General features: G+C 42.3%; 2 protein-coding genes across 2 annotated transcripts; one reads left to right on the forward strand and one right to left on the reverse strand.

The window, feature by feature from the left end:
• Nucleotides 1-15: 15 nt before the first annotated feature.
• mst1 (macrophage stimulating 1) lies at nucleotides 16-11329 on the reverse strand. The gene is made up of 18 exons (XM_012822584.3): nucleotides 10996-11329; nucleotides 9698-9842; nucleotides 8827-8942; nucleotides 8188-8302; nucleotides 7596-7732; nucleotides 7217-7337; nucleotides 6863-6981; nucleotides 5557-5728; nucleotides 4892-5022; nucleotides 4444-4546; nucleotides 4035-4171; nucleotides 3514-3549; nucleotides 2460-2571; nucleotides 2006-2083; nucleotides 1605-1751; nucleotides 916-1022; nucleotides 515-654; nucleotides 16-303 (listed from the first exon to the last, which is right to left on the reverse strand). The coding sequence occupies exons 1-18, from the start codon at nucleotides 11057-11059 to the stop codon at nucleotides 142-144; spliced, it is 2142 nt and encodes a 713-aa protein (XP_012678038.2). The 5' UTR covers nucleotides 11060-11329; the 3' UTR covers nucleotides 16-141.
• Nucleotides 11330-12143: 814 nt separating this feature from the next.
• abhd14b (abhydrolase domain containing 14B) lies at nucleotides 12144-15761 on the forward strand. Its single transcript, XM_012822596.3, has 3 exons — nucleotides 12144-12547; nucleotides 13485-13726; nucleotides 14105-15761. The coding sequence occupies exons 1-3, from the start codon at nucleotides 12331-12333 to the stop codon at nucleotides 14282-14284; spliced, it is 639 nt and encodes a 212-aa protein (XP_012678050.1). The 5' UTR covers nucleotides 12144-12330; the 3' UTR covers nucleotides 14285-15761.
• The last annotated feature ends 350 nt before the right edge of the window (nucleotides 15762-16111 follow it).

A 16111-nucleotide genomic window follows, 5' to 3' on the forward strand; every position in this document is an offset into this window, starting at 1 on the left:
CAAAGTGAGACACTGTAAAGTGTAGGAAGAGTATAATGTTCACAGATAAAAATAACAGCAGAAGGGGTCGTTAGGGGTCAAAACAGCACTGGGTGGGGGGGGGGGGGGTTTGCTGGACGGGGCGGACCGTCTCTGGGGCTACTAAGCCATGACCATGACCTTCTTGATCCAGTCCACGTAGACGGAGACGCGGATGAAGATGTTGGGCTGGCCAGGGTGGCCACACCGTCGCATGGGGATAATGACCCCCTCCAGCACCCAGCAGTCACTGTACTGACAGGCCAGAGGGCCTCCGTAGTCCCGCTGAGAGAGCATGAGAGAGAGAGAGAGAGAGAGAGAGAGAGAGAACGGAAGGGGAAAGTGAAAGAACAGATAGACAGAGAAAGAGTGATGAAAAGGGTTAGACAAAATAAGAGATGAGAGAGAGTCAAAGACTGCATGTGGCGATAAGCGCGAGTGAGTGCTTTGTGAGTGCATCTATGATGTCATGATCTATGATGTCTTCATCTCTCACCTCACACGCACCCACACCTCCTTGGAAAGCCTTGGTGCACATCTCATTCTCCTTCACTCGACCCCGGAAGTACTTGTTGCACTCTTTGTTGCTAAGGACAGGCATCTGAGCGACGTTTAACACTGACTCATCCCCTGTGCCTGCCGGGAGGGAGGCAGAGCAAGAAAGATTTTCAGAGAGAGATTTTCCAAATATCACTTCACTGCACAGCATTAAGTTACAATTATAAACATTACATAGACCCATATTATACAATGTAACTGTTTTTAATCACTTGATGACTCATCAAAATAGTTCACATAGCTGTGAAGATATCTTAGTTGAAAGGGATCGGATTGGGAAGAGAGAGAGAGAGAGAGTGGGAGAGAGACTGAGGAAGAGATGCTCTGATGTGTGTTCACCTTTAGTCTCTCCCCAGCCAGCGATCTCACAGATGGTGTCCTCTCGAACTATGTGTCGCTCAGGGGGAAGGCAGATCTGAGAAATGCGCTCATTAAACTGCACTGGGCTGGAGGAAGAGAGGAAGGCACAGGAATGATTGAGATGAATGGATATGGACACACACACACTACAGTAGACTGCCATGCACTGCTCTGTCTGAACAGGTTTAGACTTTATAGCACCACAAGCACTCTAAAAAAATGCACCGATGATGATAAATGTGTGTGTGTGTGTGTGTGTGTGAATGTCGTGTCTGTACATACGGAAGTATTTAAAGTACTGTAGTCAAACTTAGTTTTGTATGTTGTGTGTTTTTGAATTAGACTATTTTCACACATTACACACATGTCTGTACACATGTACTGTACATGGTGGTTTGTTCTGAATAGATGCATTATGGAAGGGGCTCCATTAGACGTTTATAGTTTCACTTGATGTGTTATGCACATGTAATGTACATCATGCATAGCCATACGCAGCATTTACACTTTGACAGGTGAGTAAATATTATGATGAAAGTTGGAAAAGTTTTGTTCATCTATGTGTGTATCCATCTATGTGAGTGTTTGTGTGAGTGTGTGAGAGAGAGAGAAGAGAGAGAGACATAGAGAGACAGAGAGAGAGTCTGTGTGTGTTATAAACCACATACGTCTCCAGCTGCAACATGACCAGGTGGGACTCTGAAGGCCCGCAGACAATCTTGGTGAGGGAGATGACCCGCCTGTCAGGCTCTCCTACCTTGGGGTCACGGAAGAGAGTCCCCATCACTGCAGAGTACCCGGTAAGATCGACATAGCTGCTCACACACACACATACACACACACACACACACACAAAACGCACGCACGCACACACACACACACACAAAACACACGCACGCACACACACACACACACAAAACACACGCACGCACACACACACACACACAGACACACACACAAAGGCATTCAAGAAGAGATCAACAGTAGCCATGGAAAAGAATTGTGCATACAAACAAAATGTTGTATAATGCAAGGCTTCTTATATTAGCAGAAATGTATGGAGTCATACCAGGAGGAGAAACACTGCTTCGTGCTGATAACCCATTCGGAATTTACCAGAGATCCCCCACAGAAGTGGTTCCCTTTTCTGTCCAGAACCAATGCGAGATAGTAAGTGATGGGAAGAGAGAAAAACAGAGGGAGATTCTTTGATGGAGGAGTCAGAAACAAATATGTCATTAATGAAGACTACCGTTATATGTAGAGAATCTCCCAATGAATAATCACATATGCACTCCATATATCAATACTGAAAGCATTCTAAAATAGGAATTTTCCACTGATGCAGTGTATAAGTTAAAGCAAAACAAAACATGTTTCAGCAAACTAATTATTCAAGCCCTCACTCCTGAGCTAGATGTTTAAAGTGAAGATGGGGATCTCTGTATTTGACAGTGGAACTCTGAGGGTGAGCGAACATGTAATTAAGAGGGCTAATGGCGGCTGAAAGAAAGACAGCAGACCTGTCTCGGAGGCTGACGGTCCAGGGAGAGTTTCCCGGTACGCCTCCGACGATCCGCAGCCTAGGGTTAGGCCGGTCATCTCGCTTGCCACATTCACTGAACTCTACTTTCTCTGTGCCCACCAGACACACACACACACACACACACACACACACACACACACACACACACACACCCAGGAAAGACTCATTTCATTTTTTGCATATGCATTTCAACTTCTAACTTAAGACTTCTGATAGAGAGGGGTGATTCCCCATGTCAGCTCTTTCAGTTTCAGTGTTAATATAAAGTTGTGCTTTCAATCGATTTAAAAAATAACTAATTCATCGCACAGTTTGCTTTTTGTGATGAATCTCTTTTTTTCTTCTTAGGACTGAAGCTTTTGATAATGGATATTTAAATGTAAAATTACAGAATTAATGTAGAATCAACACAAAGGAAGTATATTTAAATTAAAATACTGTTGTTCAATAGCATCTTTTTATCTTTTTTCTTTTGAGCAGATTCTCTCCTGTGATCTACCCATTTCTAATAAAACCACCAAGGGTAAAATTGACTGTCAGCTTGAAAGGGATATTTATTATATGAATAGCACATAAAGTGTTAAGGGACTTTTATTTTGTAACCGCGATTGAGATGAAAAAGCGGTGAAGCAGAGAAACGAACTTTCGGGGAGGGAAATCATTTGGAGCCGGTCGGTAGTTAGAATGTGGTTGACGTTGAAGTGCTCAATAAACTTGCAAACCTGTGAATTCAACTCTCTGTGGCAGGTGTATTTTGGATACCCCTGGATATTTCAACCATTACCTTATGCATAATAATAATAAATAACAATACCCAGGCCACTGTGTTAATTGCATGTAATATTTCAAATTGATGAAAAAATTAATGTTTCAGCACTAATATAAAGTATGCATTTACTATAGAGTAGCCTACTAATACATTTACTTATTACGGAAAGGTCTTGAAAAAAGGTCTGAATAAATATAAATAACTACAATCCTCCAGTCATGAATATGTGCACCTAAAATAAATAACCAACCAAAAATCTCACCTGGAGGTCTGATACTGGGCTCAATGATCACTCCATCTGTTTAAAAAGAACATGGATTACGATTTCGAACCTTATAGACCCTCCCAATTACAGTGAATACAGAACTGAAATCAGCACTCTACATTGCATCAGAAGCATTTCCAAAAAAATCTCTAACATGACGAACGAACAGATCTAATTATGCAGACAAAACTTCATAAAATGAAATGAAGCCTCAATCCAACGAGAGATCAGAAAGTAGCAGCAGAAAAGACAATATTGGATAGCATCACTGGAAGAAATGAGCCCTTAATGTGTATGAAATAAGAGAACAACTTGAAATGCAAGGAGTAAAGCAGACTGAAAATCCAGGCATAAGAGAATAATAGTGATAATCATGAGATAATATATAAGAGATAATAGTGTTTCTTCAAGACAAAGGGAACCTACATGACATACAACTACTTATTTGGATAAAGAAATAAAAAAGTAGCTGTTGTTACTGTTATTCTTTGCTTTGATGAACAATTTTGTCACATTACCACAGCGTTTGATGGCACAGTAATCAAACTCTGTCTTGGGATCAGTGGTGTAGCACCAGGGTCCATGCTGGTCCCCATCGGGGTTGCGGCAGAAGTTCTCTGTCAGGTTCGCATCTGGGTATGTCTTTTGGTTGATCCTGGGGACTCAAAACTTTACCTTAATACCCTTACGATACTCTATTGAAGCATTACCTTAATACCCTTATGATACTCTATTGAAGCATTGGGCAAGAATAAGCATTCTGCTGAAAGAGCTGATGCTGCAGTGTGCAGAATATATTACGGGGGAATGCACACCTCTGCACTGGTAATACGTTTTTTTTTTATACAATGTTTTGGTGATGAGGTATACACCGAACTAAGCTGCATTCGTCGTTGGTTCATGATTAGTTGTTTTGGGGGAACTCACTTGGTTTTATGTGGGGTGTGCCCACTCCACTTCTGGCAGTTGATGCCCTTGCGGGTCTTATGGACCGTGCCCCTGTAGTTCTTTCCATTGTCGTGATAGCAATCTGCAATGTGAACACAACTGTGTAGAGTACAATGGATGCCATACTGACTTTCCCTGTTTCCCAGGGCAACAGTGAGATTGACTGGACTGGGACCTTCTGTAGAAGTGGGCTCAAGTGGTTTGTGACACACCTCGTGATTTCTTGGTCTATTCAAAGAAGCTTCTTCATGGGGGTTCTAAAAAGAGCTACACTTCACGCACAGAGAAACTTCTTCAAGAACCACAGACAAAAAAGGTACGTTGCACCCGTGACTGGTTCTAAGCTGTCGTAGAGCTGAAACCAAACAACACTGAAATAGAAGGCGGCTTTCAGTAGAACTAGAAGGAAAATGGTTCTATACTGCACCTTCTGCCTCAATGTCGTCAGCACAGCGTTTAATTTGCAGACACAGTGCCGTCCGCATCTCTGGGACAGACGTGAAGCACCAGGGTGCCTCAGATCCATCTGGGTTCCTGCAGTAGTTCTCCTCGAGACCCCTGGCAAGAGGAACAAAGTCAGCTGGGCCAATCAGGACATCACCATAACCACACAGTTCCCTCTCAGAGAAGCTTCATATCTCATCACTGATGTGTTTTGTCACTCTAGACATCTCATCAGGTGTAGCTTCATTTTCTTTATTTCAAAACCCCTATGAAGTATGTTTCAGTATGTCTGTAAGACACTGTATAAAAAGAAAGACATAAAGATCACACAAAGCATATAGAAATCAGACATTCACTTTCCGTCTTCACCAGGCTCGTGATGCAGACTAAAGTATAATGAGGTCAAATAAGCTCAAATTCAGTGGAGTTTCGTCACTCTTCTTCTAGCCTGACAGATGCAAGTTTTAAGTGGCTATGTGTGTAAACAGTGCCATGGGACACTCTTGTGTTTTTGCAAGATGTCTGGGTTAGTCTACAGTCACTGTTCCAGCTCATGTGTGGGTGTGTTTTTTTTTTTTTCAAGAGACTAGGGTTAACAGGAAAGGTCAGAGGTTGGTGTGTGGGGTTCACGGAGTGCGTCTGGCTCACTTGCACTCGTAGATGTGTGGGTAGAAGGGGTGCTGGTGAGGTTTCTGGGCCTCCCAGCGCTGGCAGGGGATTCCTGAGGTCGTCTCGTTCACTTTCCCCCGGTAATCCTCCCCGCGGCCGCGGAAACAGTTGGTGGTGTAGCTGGGGCGCAGGCGCCGCGTCGGGGCTTCAGCTTACAGACGGAACGAGCGAGAGAAGAGGAGAGCGGAGAGGAACCGAGAGAAGACCAGGGGGGGGGGGGCGAAAGAGATCGAGGATTAGGGGAGCAGGAAAAGAGAGGGGGAATGAAAGGGGGAAGAAATTGGTAGAAGAGAGGGGTGGAGAGAGACAATGGAAAAGAGAACGGAGTCGAGGGAAGCAGAAGAAGGAGATGAGATGAAAGAAAAGAGAGAAGATGATTCAAGGATCCATACAGGAATGGGACAAAAAAAAGAGATGGCAAATTAGTGTAAGGGGCATATACAACCCAAGGCCAGCTATGAGTCTAGTAAAAACTGATCATCCAATTCAGAGATGTATTTAGGTCGAATATGAGCATAAAAAGCTGCTGACATACAAGCATTCATGACAAGCCATGGGATCATTATTACATTGTAATATAGAGTTTACAGATGTCCTATAAAGCTCTGTGTAGTTCACACTGGAAACATATGATATACCATGCCATTCAGTTCAGTTACAGAGTGATCGTTGTGAGTGATATATGTTTGGATCCTACTGAAAGTTTACTGAATGTGATGCAATTTAAAAAGCCCCCAGAACATGTATTTCGATTTTACAGGAATAGTCTCAAGTGTGCTTGGGTAGAGCACCACCTATTGTTTGTAGGTGAATAATTCATCAAGTGCATCTTGCGGTTTGGCAGGCTTACCGGCTGCTGTGCTGTCAAACCATATTATCTTCACGCGCCATATACGTTTTTCTGGAGATCAGCACTCTGACTTTTGGATTTCCACTTTTTATCATGGGATGGTGAAAATAAAGCAACTTGTAGAGGAACAAAGTGAGTGAACTGATTCATTTTTAATTACTGTCTGTGAGGCGGTGGGGTGAAGCAGAAATTGGCCATTTGTGTCTTCTTCCCTGACTGCTACCCATGACTGTGGACAAAGCTTAACAGTCTCTTTGATGGGCCAGATCTACAGTGTTTGGTGGCCTCGTGAATTTCCCCTTTGCCCACTGTTCATCTGACGCCATGATTGTACCTTGATTTCTGGGAGTTTCCCTCTAAAAGCCCAAAACACTGGGTGGAGATTGAGTGGACTGATAACCAAATGCAGATAAGCACGGAGGTGTCTTGGCTTACAGCATCTGCGGATTTCACAGTCCTCCCTCTCAACTAAAGGGTCCGTGGTGTAGCACCAGGGCACTGGTGACGCATCAGGGTTGCGGGAGTAGTTATCATCTAGGCTTTTCTCTGGGTACCTGGTCCGGAAAACACACACACACACACACACACACACACACACACACACACACACACACACACACACACACACACACACACACACACACACACACACAAACACACACACACACACACACACACACACACACACACACACATAAACATTGTGCTTGTAGCATGTGAAGTCTCTGAATGAGTAGGTTGTGTGTGGGGTATGATGACGGCTATGTGGCTGTTGGTCAAGGGCCATACTTCTCAGGCTGGTATATGTGCTGGTGAGGGTGCTGCTGGTCCCATCTCTGACACTCCCGGCCACTTACAGTGTGGTCCACTTGTCCCCTATAGTCTTCCCCATTACACCTGATGCACACCTCTGACACACACACACACACACACAAACACACACACGACACACATACACACTTTTTTTTCCAGGACATGTAGACACAGCTAACAAAACATGTTCACACTCAAGCTACTGTACTCCTGATGTACCAACAAAACTCTTCCTTTACAATGACAAGAAGGAAATGAACTCGAAAGGAGAAAGAAAAATGCAATTCAACTGGAGTGATCTTAACTCAATTTTCAAGCATATATGTTATGCTGCCCTCCACTATAAGGACCATACCATCTTTGCAGTGGGGGATACTGCAGCTCTCGTAGCGGTGCTCTGGGTGAGTGGTGTAGCACCAAGGCCCAATTGGATCCCCGTCTGGGTTCCGACAATAATTCAGCTCCAGGCCGTTAGTGGCTGTGGGAGTCCATCTATGAAGTAGACAAGAGGTAGTTTTGGTATATGTGTGTGTGTGTGTGTGTCTGCATATGCATAGGTGTTTAAGATATACAGCATATGAGAAGCAAGGGAGAGGGGGTGAGAGGTTGGAGCAAAAGTAACATATTCAGGCAGAGACAGGAAGAGAGAGGAACAGAACGAGTGGGTGTGGCTGTGGTGTGTGTTCTTAGGTTTGTGATAGACATGCAGAGAAAGGAAGCATAAGAGAGGCAGAGGAAATAACATGGGAGATCAGAGAGAGAGAGAGAGAGAGAGAGACAGAGAGAGAGAGAGAGAGAGAGACAGAGAGAGAGAGAGAGAGAGAGAGAGACAGAGAGACAGAGAAGAGATGGACTGACAGGATTACAGTAAAGTGAAGGTGTAATTCCGTCGATGTCTGCTGCATGCATCCTCTGCCTCCGTGACACTTGTGCAGAAGGCCACTCACCTGTGGTCGTGAGGGAACTTTGACCACCACTGCTGGCACTTGTAGCCATTTTTTGTCACTGACACTTTCCCACGGTAGTCTTCTCCCTTTCCCACAATGCACTTTCTCACATACACTGTGCATCAAAGAAAACAAACACGCTGTTGCTATTTACTCCACAACCATAATAAACAGTACAATAAAGTCACCAAGCAAATCAGATCCATCTGCCGTCATTATTTACGACAACAGAAACTGGAGCTGGAACTGAAAACTGGGGTTTGGAAAGCTACTAATGCAGACTGCATAGCTCTTTGAAGATATGTTTTTTTTTATTTCAAGGTTATGGTAAGCTATACTTTTTCTGAATTATTTATGCTGAGGCCGCTTTCACAAAAATAGACGGGACTCTCCTGGACTCTGTAATCAGGAACTTTAATTTGAACACAATTTGATAAGCAAACTTCCAAAGAGATGGGGATCCCTTTGACTTTGTTTGCACACCGCACACAGAAGGAAGTAGGTGGACAGTGGCTAAGTCTGATCAAAGCCAGCACGAAATGCAAAAGTGATTAGAGCATGTTTAATATCATGATTGGACTGGTATATAACATCAACTGGCATTCTGGTAGCAGATTATAACATTTCAAAAGACCTGACCTTTCTTCTCATAAAGGTCACAGTTCACATTCCTCTTGACCTCTGCGTTATCTCCATCCCCAACCCAGGGGAGCTGTTTGCAAGCGAGAGTTGGTCGAGTCTCATAGTTGAATGCTCTAAGAGGGACATAATAATTAAAGCTTCAATAGCTCAGACTACACTACACAGACTGGAGAATCATTGATTTAAAGTGCAGTGTGTACATTTACTTTGGTGACACCAGGTCTGAATTATGAATCCCTCTCACTGTTCACCCTGTGCCAATTCTGTCAGACCTATTAATGAACGTAGGTCTGTCTAAACTATTGGATTATAAATGTCCACCAGTGTAGCCTTCTTAAGCTGAACACTGGGAAACACTGGCTAAACTGCTTGATTATAAATGTTCAACTGAACACAGAGGAACACACTGGCTAAACTGCTTGATTATAAATGTCCAGCTGAACACAGAGGAACACACTGGCTAAACTGCTTGATTATAAATGTTCAGCTGAACACAGAGGAACACACTGGCTAAACTGCTTGATTATAAATGTTCAGCTGAACACAGAGGAACACACTGGCTAAACTGCTTGATTATAAATGTCCAGCTGAACACAGAGGAACACACTGGCTAAACTGCTTGATTATAAATGTCCAACAGTGTAGCCTTCTTCAGCTGAACACCCTGGCTAAACTGCTTGCACCATTTGCACGATTTGCCTGATTTGCACCATGCTGTGGAAAAAGGAGGAATAGGTAGGAATCAAGTGCCTGAATCGCATGCCTATCAAGTCTGTATGCTTGGCTTTGTTTGTATGCTTTGTGTGTGTGCCCTTTGTGTGTTGTCTTGTGTGTATATTTGTGAGCTCCCAAAAGTGAGTGTGTGAACCTGCAATCCACTCCCTCTGTACATCTCTGGGCACACTGCTCCAGTGTGAGGCCGGGGATCAGGCGCACCCTGTCTGCATTCCAGGGTTTAGCCACCAGCTCCCTCCCCTCGGAGCGCTGGTAGTCATTTAGTGCACTGCGACTCCCTGTACGCAACACACAAACATAAACACAAACATGAATATTTATGAGCGGGCTTCTAAATTGTAGGGAAAATACCCATCCAATATAAACCACCCTCTGAAACCCTTGACAAGTAAATCAGCCTCCGACATCCTGAAGATGAACAACGGACTAGTAGGTATTGCACGCTTACAAATCAAATTCAAAATCTGGGGTACGTTTTAAAAATACAGATGTATTCTGAAAGCAGCAATAAGTAGTTCTGTTCCAAAACTAGCAAGCTAACTACCTAAAAGGAATGCAAAACTCTTGCAAACATCACCAACAGCCCAGTTGGCACTGATAGAAGCTTGCCAACACACTAACTGGTGTCTTTTGGCAGTATAGCTGGCAATGTCATGCTGTAAAAGCTTTTCTTCCATTTTTGCAGGGTGTTCCAGCCCGGAACACAGGACTACATAGTGCATATCCTGGATGGCTAGTGGGAAAGACACAGGTGTTTATCTGTCTTTCACATGACCATATGCAATCAATACGAATTTGAGGATGGTACCAAAACTAGTTGCCTATAAAACCATACCTCAAAAAGTGTCAAATTGTTGCATAGTGTTGCTTTAAGAGTGACTATTCAAAAAGTGGCAACAGTGTTGTTGGTATTTGATGTCTAATCAAACATGGTCTCCTGTTCTTTCCTAGATGACATGTATTGTAGCGAACTCTGGACACAAACACAACCTTTGGACCTACAATCCTTTTTTTAAGCATAGATGGAAAAGGACACTGACATACAATGGAAACATATATCCACACCATATGCAGACAACACATGGGCATACACACAGACAAATTCCCTCTCTGTATGTGTGTATGACAGTAGTTAAACCATTTAGCCTAATATCCACCAGTTTAAGTGGCAACTTATTGATGTCATGACTCCTCAAGATTTACCAATTTTATGAATAAAACAACTTTTTTTGTGATAGGAATGACCTGAAAAAAATTATAACTTATATCACTTATATGTTGAGAGTAAAAAGGTTCGTTTAAATAATGAGACCTATAAAAATACCCAAAATAGACTGTTTAAAAGGAAGATTAACATTAACATTAAAACACGTGTATAGGCTATTGTCCTACTCTTATATTAGTTCCGACAGGACGTTTTAGAATTCTTACCGTCGGCAGGAAAACTCCAAAAAATCAAAGACGCGCCGAGAAAAACTGCGTTCATTATACTCATGTGGTTGATTTCAACCTCGGAGGAAGCCTACAAATGGTCTAGCTGGAACTTGTCCGGCAACTCTTTTGTGATCGTAGGGGTGTCCTGGCTAGTTTCTGAGACGTTTTACGAACATTTACCGTCAGCGAAATTAAGTCTGTGTTATACATTTAATGTATATTACAACGTCTATGTATGTCAGAATACATATTTTAAGCTAGGCTACTATTTAAAGGGAATCGATGCCACAAACTTTCCTGACGTCGCTACGGACACCCACATCCGCGCACTGCAACAGTGCAATCAATGAATTAATAGTTAACCAAATCTGACTTTTAAACACGTTTTTCAATGAGTTGCTCTTGGCAATTTTCCTTTCAATTCTTCATAGCCAACAAATTATCCGGATGAATGCCTTTACTGCCTTGCCGAAATATGCAGTGCTGTTTCGCCTTAGGCAAGTGGAATCTAAATGAATTAAAGAATAGTGGGGTAATCTGGTGATAAGGTTTAACAGTGTGGTGAAAATGTAGGCCTGTCTTTATTAGCCTACCCTAATCGTAGCCAATTCGTTGCGTGGACAACTGACAAATGTATGTTTATATCAATTGGCTAAGCAACAGACGATTTCTAGAAGAAGAATGTATTCCAACCAATAAGAAATACGAATGTATTAGTATCTCTAGTCTAATATGATAGTAACTAAACGTGTGTAGACATGTAGGCCTACACTATGCCTTAGGCTACACAGTTGGTGACACTGCCTTCCAATGGGACTATCCATGTCATACTGGCCCTCGTAAAATAGTGTGATGAAATTCCCCAAAATGTTACATCCAGATTGATCAGCTATGCTAATTTATTGGCAAATGTGGCAAGATCTCCTCTTACTGAGTAATTATCTTGGCTATTTCTACGCTTATGTGGCAGACTAAAGTAGCCCTACAACAACTCTTATAGTGGCCTAGTCTGTTTCTGTAAGGTTAATTGGACTAGACTGGTGTCTCTCATAAAATGACATTTCTGAATTTGCACTTTAGGGCCACCGTACGTGTACAATATTGTATTCAGCCGTTAGAGGTCAGTAGAATTCTTTTAAAACTTTAAACTTCCTGTGAGAAAAAAAATGAACTTCAACCTACAAAGTAGTCTAGAGAGAATGATTGTTGTCGAGTAGGCCTACATTTGGTTACTGTAGTGGACCGCTTGCCACCCGTTTCAAACAATTCTGTCAAAGATATAGTTGCAAGAACAAGTTGCCTTGTATTTGCATCATTACTCTTTACAGGAAGATGTCTACAGTGAAACTCTCAGAGGGAACGGTGACCGTGGACCTTTGCGGTGGGACGCCGCTGTTTTACCGACAGGGTGAGCCAGGGGCGGGAGAACCACGGCTCTCTGTGCTCCTGTTGCATGGTATCCGCTTCTCCTCCGAGAACTGGCTCAATATCGGGACCCTTGAGACTTTGGCAAAGGCGGGCTGTCGAACTGTGGCTGTCGATCTACCAGGTAGTCTGTGTTTCAATTGCAAAGATGGAAATTCCCCATAATTTCCCGTGAACTCATACGTGGTCATTGACGTTTAGTGTTTACTTAAACGAAGGATGACTCAATTCTAACATAACAGAATTGATACATAATCTGGATACATCGAACATAATCTGGATTTTGATCTGAGTTACCATTGAATTCTATGAACGTTTCTGAATACTCTCCTAGTTATTTTGTATCATGGAGAGAGAGCCAAGTGAATTTATTAACACACTTTCTGCGTATATACTTATACACACACAGAAAAGTAAAGCTTGCATTCCCAATTCAAAGTAGACTAGACAACCCGCTTGTCCAGTTTTAAAGTAGGTCATGTCTGACAACCCCCAGGTAGCAAGCATATATATCGGCCCACCGGTGGATTTTGGTCGGCACCCCTCTGGTTGTATGCCACTTGTTCGTTCTCGGTCCACCATCATCTTTAGTGTAAAGAGTGTTTAGTGTGTTAGCAATTCTTGTCATTTCTTAATCATATCCTTGGCATAATCTATTTAACTAAACAGAAGTAGTTCATAGCCTACTGGAAGGCTATCAAAGTGAAAAATGATTTGGTCGATTATAGACATATGTTACGCACTGGTAACATCAATAAAAATGTTAAGGGGGTGGTGAAAATGACTGACGTAGTATAGTATAAACTAGTAAAGAAAAACAGGTTTTGAAAGTGAGTGGCAAAACGGTCCGTTGTTTGTCAGTAACTCACCAGCGGACCGCCCGAAAACCAATGAGGCCAGTGGACCTCCAGCTCTGCCCCCAGTGGGCCGACAGTGGTCCTCTGGTCTTTTGCTATCAGGGACCAATGTTAATCCTATCATCAGAACTCATTACATTGCACTCCACTATGACATAAACAATCCTCTTAACAGTTGTGAGGTCCTTTGTGTCATCTCTGTAGGCCTAGGACAGTCAAAGGCTGCTTCGGCCCCAGTGGCGGTGGGGGAGTTGGCCCCGGGAGCCTTCTTGCAGCAGGTGTGTGAGGCTCTCAAACTGGGCCCAGTGGTGGTAGTGAGCCCCTCTCTCAGTGGCATGTACTCCCTGCCCTTCCTCTTCCAACACGCCCCCCTGCTGAAGGCCTATGTGCCCATAGCGCCCATCTGCACGGACAAGTTCATTGCCCAGCAGTACGCCAGTGTCCAGGTATGTGAATGTATGTTGTATGGCACGTTTATGTGCATGGCATCTAATGGGAGCAAGACTGGCTGGCATAATTGTAGCTCAGGTAGATATTGAATAGTAGAATAGTCTGCTGTTGTCTTTGGCAGTATTATATATGCTTTTCTGTGTGAAGGGAAAAACAAACAGCATTACTCTCATACACAAGAAAGTCCTTTCACAAATCTAGTGCTGTGAGATAATTAAGCCAAACGAATCTTGTAGAGCACAGCTAGCAAGTTGTAGGCTAATGCAGTTGGTCACTTTGACAGTCTGGTGTGATTTAAGCAAGTCTTTGTGTCTGTAATGGCCTGAATGGTTTGTTTAAGAGCATCTGATTTCTCAATATCTTTCTCCTCTCAGACACCCACTCTAATTGTCTACGGAGACCAGGACACTCAACTTGGGGAGTTGTCGCTTAGCAACCTCAAACATTTACCCAATCACAGAGTTGTAGTGATGAAGGGAGCTGGGCACCCCTGTTACCTTGAAGACCCAGAGACATGGCACAAGGCCCTGTTGGACTTCCTGCAGATGCTATGAAAGACCCACTCACACCAAAGGAGTTAGGATGAACAGAAAAACCCAATCAGGTATCATGGATGAATCTGCACAGACAGGTGTTTTTGCGGGTTGAATCGTTTGGATTCCTTTACAGTAGCATTCAAAATGTCAATCTAATTATCACTAAATAATCTTATGACTAAATGACCAAATAACTAGCATCATGAATTCACAGTTTTCATATGCTGTACTGTATGTTTGTAAATACATAAATGGATGTTTATGAATGTGTATATAACTTTTTACTATTTTAAAGTGAAATTAAACGCTACCAACATGCTTTCAAACTTTATCTTTAGATATATTGAGTGTTTTTTTGTCTATGTACTTACCATTGAAATCCTTGCAAGATAGACAAGGCAAGACACTACAGAGTATTGGCTGCACTTTGCAGATTTCAATATGAATCCATTGCCATTTAGAGAGAAATTAATGGTGAATGGCGCAAGCAATAATATATTGTTCTTCTTAAATTTTATTAGTGTGATTCTGTTAGCATTACGCAATCACAGTATTGGCTCGCAAAAATTCTAAATCCCTTGTAGTTCTTCAGGAAGGCATTCTTCAGAAGTTGTTTACCTGAAATTAATTAGACTAGTCCAAATGAAAATAATTTAATGTAGAAAGGTAGATAAAAAAAATGACAATTACAATCAGAATAAATCGTTGCAAATAACATATTTTGCTCATCCTTAAATTCTTTGCTTATTGTGTATCTGTTTTTAAATATTCAGTTAAAAAATGAATGTTCACAATGTGATGCTGTTTGATGATGTATTGATTAATGGTGTATTGTCACTTTAAGATATTTGGTTTAGGCTACATTTGGTTTATGATGATAAATGGAAGGACCGTTGCTGTGTATGGTTGGGACATTGTGATGTGAATCTGATAGGCTAGGGTACTGCAAAAGAGAATGTCCATGAATGAGTGCTATACTTTGAGGAATGACAGATCGTATAAAATGTTAAAGTTACATCTGAATCAGAGGACACTGATTCAACACCTTTTAATGGATGGTATGTGTTAATCAGTCTCAGAATAAACCACACATTCACAAACTTAAATGCTGCCTAGCACACGCTTTTTGCCCAAGACTAATGTTAAATCTAGCCTGTAAGATCTTTAGCTTTCTAACATTAGCTAGTTAACTTGGACGTCTCATGCCTGTAATGCATGCATTGTGTAGGCTAATGTTCCAGTATTTTAAGAATGAACACGTTCAAACTAAAAGATGTAAGAGTGACATCCCACAGTCTTTCTCTCTTTTTCTTCTGCCCCTGACTCTAACGCTCTTTAGCCTATAGCCTTCATATCATGTTGTAGTGTAAGTTCTGTGTTATGAGATACATCTTGTCCTTTATGTGCACAAAACAGGATTGATCTCAGCTTTTCTGCTGCTATTTTTCGTGGAATGCTGGTGTGACATTAAACAGTAAGGCAGTTGTACTGAGTACCTGAACTATGGCCCCATCATTTAATTTAAGCACTTTGAACTGCATTGTTATGTATGAAAGGTGCTATACAAATCAAGTTTATTATTATTATTAATTTCCTCCCTCGTCATATCCCACACATTCTCTGGTTATATCACTGACAAAGCTAGCAAATTTGTCAGTGGAGGATAACATTACATCAACTGAGGAGTACGCAACTGCCACCAATTGTAGGATGGCAATGGGGGTAGGCCATTGAGAACCATCTCAGGCAAAAGGGTCAGAGGACCCAATTATCATACAGGACAACCAAAGGTTGTCAGACCTGATTGCATTAGAAGCCTAGTTTATATAAATTAAGAGCCTTGGA

This window comes from Clupea harengus, chromosome 5 (assembly GCF_900700415.2).
Source record: "Clupea harengus chromosome 5, Ch_v2.0.2, whole genome shotgun sequence".
Taxonomy (NCBI): Eukaryota; Metazoa; Chordata; class Actinopteri; order Clupeiformes; family Clupeidae; genus Clupea; species Clupea harengus.